The sequence below is a fragment of the Sphaeroforma arctica genome (assembly GCF_001186125.1).
Source record: "Sphaeroforma arctica JP610 unplaced genomic scaffold supercont1.2014, whole genome shotgun sequence".
In the NCBI taxonomy this organism is placed as follows: Eukaryota; class Ichthyosporea; order Ichthyophonida; genus Sphaeroforma; species Sphaeroforma arctica.
In genome coordinates this window covers 445-5481 of record NW_014038544.1, presented here as the reverse complement: position 1 = coordinate 5481, position 5037 = coordinate 445, and the positions used below count along the sequence as shown (strand labels likewise).

The 5037-nt window shown below is 46.5% G+C and overlaps 1 protein-coding gene across 1 annotated transcript in view; it reads left to right on the top strand.

Annotated features, from left to right (window-relative positions):
• Window positions 1-4725, top strand: part of SARC_12013 (hypothetical protein) — a gene marked incomplete at both ends in the record, with an annotated part of 8117 nt that extends 3392 nt beyond the window's left edge. Inside the window, 5 exons of the mRNA XM_014293889.1 lie at window positions 195-316; window positions 514-661; window positions 1687-1755; window positions 2350-3480; window positions 3779-4725. Coding sequence (XP_014149364.1) covers window positions 195-316; window positions 514-661; window positions 1687-1755; window positions 2350-3480; window positions 3779-4725 — 2417 coding nt within the window. The remainder of the gene's footprint in view (window positions 1-194; window positions 317-513; window positions 662-1686; window positions 1756-2349; window positions 3481-3778) is intronic.
• Window positions 4726-5037: the final 312 nt, after the last annotated feature.

Sequence of the window (5037 nt, the reverse complement as noted above, 5' to 3'; positions counted from 1 at the left end):
GTGTGTGTGTGTGTGTGTGTGTGTGTGTGTGTGTGTGTATTTGAATAGGAACAATTTAGTACGAGAGAACCTAAAGGTTATGTATACGTATACGTATATATATATATATATATATGTTTATATCTTATTGGTTTTTGTTTATTGTTTATTGTTTATTGTTTATATACTTCTGCATCCTCACCACTAAATCTCAGCTATGGGCCACACGGGCAAAATGGACAAGAAATGGAATGTGGATGGGCTCGGGTGGGCCAAAATCAGTCAGAACATCATCATCACGGCCGGAGTGCTGCATTGGAGCGGCAAGAGCAAGCCTGTAAGTGTGTGGAAAAAGCGTTGCGTCTCCGTGTACGTGTTTGTGTGTATTCTGGTACAAAGAATACCAGGACCAACCGTGCTGACTGCAATACCAACGCCATCACGCATGTGTGTGCGTGACGCCTACCTACCTGACGTCTCACGTAGCTATCCACATACTAATATTCGCATACTCTCCTCCACATCCACATCTAGTGGCAGAAAGGGAACCGTTACCGACAGCACTGGCTGCCGTACAGACCCACCAACGTGTGTGTCAACGATGTGCTGCCCGCAGACCATCCCCTCCGCAACGGATATCGGGGCAAGCCACCTGCGAAAGAAGCCGTGCCCGATTTGGGGGGTATGTGATATGTGTGGTGTTTGTATGTTGCTGGCGAGTGTGTATGAAGGGCTATGTTCTGTGTCATGAGACAATGTGATGTGTGTGGGTGTAAACATCTTGGATTGTTTGTTGTTTTGGTGTATACATTGTTCTGGTTTTGTGTAGGTAGTATCGATGACAGGTTTAGGGGTTAGGTTCTTTTTACCCCCGCCATCCCTTATCACTGGTTAGCTGGGTAGCCCGCCTGTTTAAGAAACCTTTGCCAAGTTGGAAGCTGTTTACTATGGAATGAAATGTTGTGTCCAGTCTGTCGTTCTGCTTATATGTACATCGTATTGTGGGTACACACGATTCAATCTGATGCCGCTATATGCTTACATGGTAGCATGATAGATTGCATGCTTACACCATAGATTTTAGGTCTAATATATATATATATAGATATAAATGTATATATATATATATACATATAAATATATATGTATATATATATATATATCACCATATCACCATATCCGGGTATAACAGCTCTTTCTATTTCATTCCTGTGCCGTTGTACGGGCAGTTATATGGTAGCGTATGTCTCCATAGTTTAAATATGACAACATCCTTCCCGTTGTAGTTACAATGCCACCCACGTACCGAACTCTCATAAATTGGCCGTGAAATCGACTCGTGGGCACACTTCATTGCCCGGGCGTTCGCCTCCTGCTCAGCCTCTCCCGTTTCTGGTTCTAGCAAGTCAAAAGACGGGCCAATCGTGTGTGATGTTGTCGTATACGACTTTATATGTGTACACCATGTGGTCGTCCCAACATACAACCGCGGAGGGGGTGGGCAAGGAAAACGTATTGTTTCATTATACATTAGACTGTGGCTTGAGTGGGACGCACTCTACCTAGTAAAACCTGAGATTTAGTAAAACCTGAGATATAACTGTGTACTGCATACCTACAGCCCTCATCCTTAGTGAGCTCTCACAAAGTATACTAGGCTATAAACAAAGCTGTTTATATTGTTACCTTTCATATTCGCTGCAATAGTTCCGGCAGTAGCCAATGCCCTCGGCGACGAAGAGAATGCGGAACACGACAGTAAGCAGCAAGAAGAAGGTAGGACAGGCGGATGACTCGTGTGCAAATACATTTGTGTGCAGTTGATATACATATATGTGTAGTCGACCTATATGTATGTACAAGTATATATATGTATGTACAAGTATCTATAAGTAAGTACGAGTATATATATATATATATATATGTACGAGCACCATATATATATATATATATATTCCTGTGTATATCTCCAGCCTATCACATAGGGTGTACAATCATAAGATATGGTTGTAGAAGACATCGAACGCTCTCTATTATACAGCACGCAATAGTCCCTCTGACCTGCGTCACCTTTTGCATAAAACGAAAGCACGTGTGGATTGCACTCAATTAGAACACCCCTGAGCTCTGATTCCATCTCGGCTCTATCTCTGCTTTAATTAATATGAAGGTAGGCTGGGATTCACTCAAGCAGAACACATGTGCACAACTGCTCGTTTCAATCACGTGTAAGGTCATACTCATTGCACTCGCAACATGCGGCTATCATTCCGTTAGACCACCCGGTGGGATTCACTCAAGTAGAACATTCATGCGCATTCATACCAATACTTGAATAGAAACACACACATTGGGTTTCCTTCGCATCAGATGATGAACTGATGAAAGAACTGCGCAATGAACAAGTGGCCCAGAATGAGGTGATTGAGAATGTGGGAGCCAATCAGAATGCAGGAAACGATGCGGTCGCGAATGAGAACGCGGAAAATGAAAAGAGAGTGGCCAATGAGAATGCGCGCGATCTGTTAGAAGAACAGAGAGAGCAAGAGCGAGCACAGGATGCGGTAGGGGTTGACGTTGATTTGGAGGGAAACCAGAGGCAAGGCCAAGAAGGCCAAGGAGACAACAACCCACGTGACGTAGTACCACAAGGAGAGGACGAGGAGGATATTGAAGAGGCGAGGGATCAGGAGGGGCATGAGATGGGTGGCTTGGCCGGAGACGCGGAGGCTGAGAATGCCGGAGATGATGAAGAAGATAATGAGGAAGACAATATGGTTGCGAATGCCGGGGATGATGATGAAGATATCGAGGAAAAAAATATGGTTGCGAATGCTGGAGATGATGAAGAAGATATCGAGGAAGCCGATGGAGAAGCACTGGACGATGACGCGCTTAAGGAGGCTATTGCGAACGGAGTTTTGTATAAAAATCTTATTGGGAATGCCAAGGGTGTGGATTTAGATATCGAGGAAGTCGATGAGGAAGAGATCGAGGATATTCCTGAAGAGATCGAGGATATTCCTGAAGAGGAAGATGAAGATGACATCGAAATTGCGCCTGGGGATGAATTTGGGGAGGAAATCGGTAATGGAGAAGGGGCTGCCAAATTAGGGCATGGGGACAACGTAAAGGCTGCCGAGGCTATCAGGCAGTTGCAAGCACTGGCGGCGCAACAGCAAGACGTGATGGAGGACGCTGTGGACAAGGCGGTGAAGGATTTTGAGAAGACAAATCCCAATGCCGATCAAAATATCAAACCCAAAACTGATCCCGATATCGATTCCGATGCCAATGTTAAAGCCGATTTTGCTTTCGATGCGAAAGCTGGGGCCAATGGGGACGCGGAGGCGGCAGATGAGGGCGATGAAGGGATCGAAGAAATCGGGGCGGAGAATGGGAATAAGATAAACATCGACGACGACGACAATGGTATTGTATTTGAGATGAAGAATGAAAACGAGGTTGAAATCCCGGATGGGGATGATGAGGACCTTGATGGTAGGTAGGTGGTGTGCAATTATGCGATGGATGCAGTTGTAGCACTTGATGTGCATCTCTGTATAGGTGCTAGTACGTGGTTGGGGTAATCTCGTTTGCCTGCTTTTATATCGTGTGTGTGTGTGACGAATGACAAACCTTATTAGACCCTTCATGATGTACGGTACTTCTTCAACCTTTCTAAACATATATATAAGCCTTAAAGATCGAGTTCCCTGTAACACGATATCCGGAAACACAATATCCGAATCCACATTCAAATCTCTCTTTGTTACTGTACATGCCCTATGTTTTGCAGGTGAACTACCGGCCGACGAGCGTAGAAGGAGAAAGGTGGCTCGATCCGCCACCAAGCGCACGAATAATATACAACCGCCAACTGTATCAGCCAAGAACCAAAGAGACATTCCAGAGCGAGGTGTGGACCATAATGGTGCATTCAGGCCCGATATGTTGTTGGACGAGGACGCTATAGATGCTGAGATAATGCGAAACCTGAACCCAAGGCATGCACCTGTGGCCATGCCAAAAGGACTATCGGTCCCATCAATCGGACAACTCGGGCAAAGTGCGGAAGACATCACGGACAGCGCAAAGGACTATGAGGCGGCGATGCGAAACAGAGCGGAAGCCATGATACGTGCGCTGACACTCATTGAACGGTTGAACGCAGAGAATGCGCTGTACGACCCAGAAGTACTGAACTCAGACGAAAGGAGAGGCATGAACATGGAATACGAGGCCTTTGCATGGGGCAGGGAACGCGTTAGGGAAGTGGACGAAGACGTTACAGAGGGGGATGAAGGGGGGACGGGGGATAGTGCTGAGGAACAAGCGGTTGTTGAAAGTGTCGATAATGAGCCTGGAAGTGATGCGGAGGTTTTTACTGACGAGTCCCAGGAGTATGGAGGTGTGTGGTATTCCGAAGAGGAGGAGAAGGTTGTGTGGCGGGAGAAGGGGCGGCGGAATATGGAGCAGCTTCGGGCGGGTACGTTTGAAGGATACTACGTGAATGGAGGGTTTGGCGACGGGCGTGCAAGCGAGCTAAGCGAAGGCGACGTGCCGTTTGACCTGGAATGGGAGGAGAGGGAAGATGTCCGACGCGAAGTAGAGGCGCAGACAAGGTTAGAAGAACAGAAAGAATTAGAACGTGAGAGGTGGAGGCTGATGCGAGAGAGTGCGAGGAAGGACAGCAAGGTGCAGAGTGGGGTGGGGAAGAAACTGGTCGTGGATGCTGTGCTGTGACACACGCCGGCCAGGCAATAAATTATTAGTTTAAAGTGTAAACGCGGTTCTCGCAAGGATCGGGTTTGTTTAGTACTATTAGCTGATGAGCGAATGTGTGTCTGTAGTGGGGATATTTGTGGGTGTGGGTACGGTTGTTAAAAGAGTACGAGCTTTGTATATACTACATACTGCACTGTCGTCGATTCCGAAACTACGCGCATGGACCAGTAATAGGAGAGCTGGGCAAACGTATGGAAATTCAAATATAAACGTTGCTCAGATGCACTTGCGTTTGCGTTTACATGCATCCGAAAATCACTGAGTACAGAC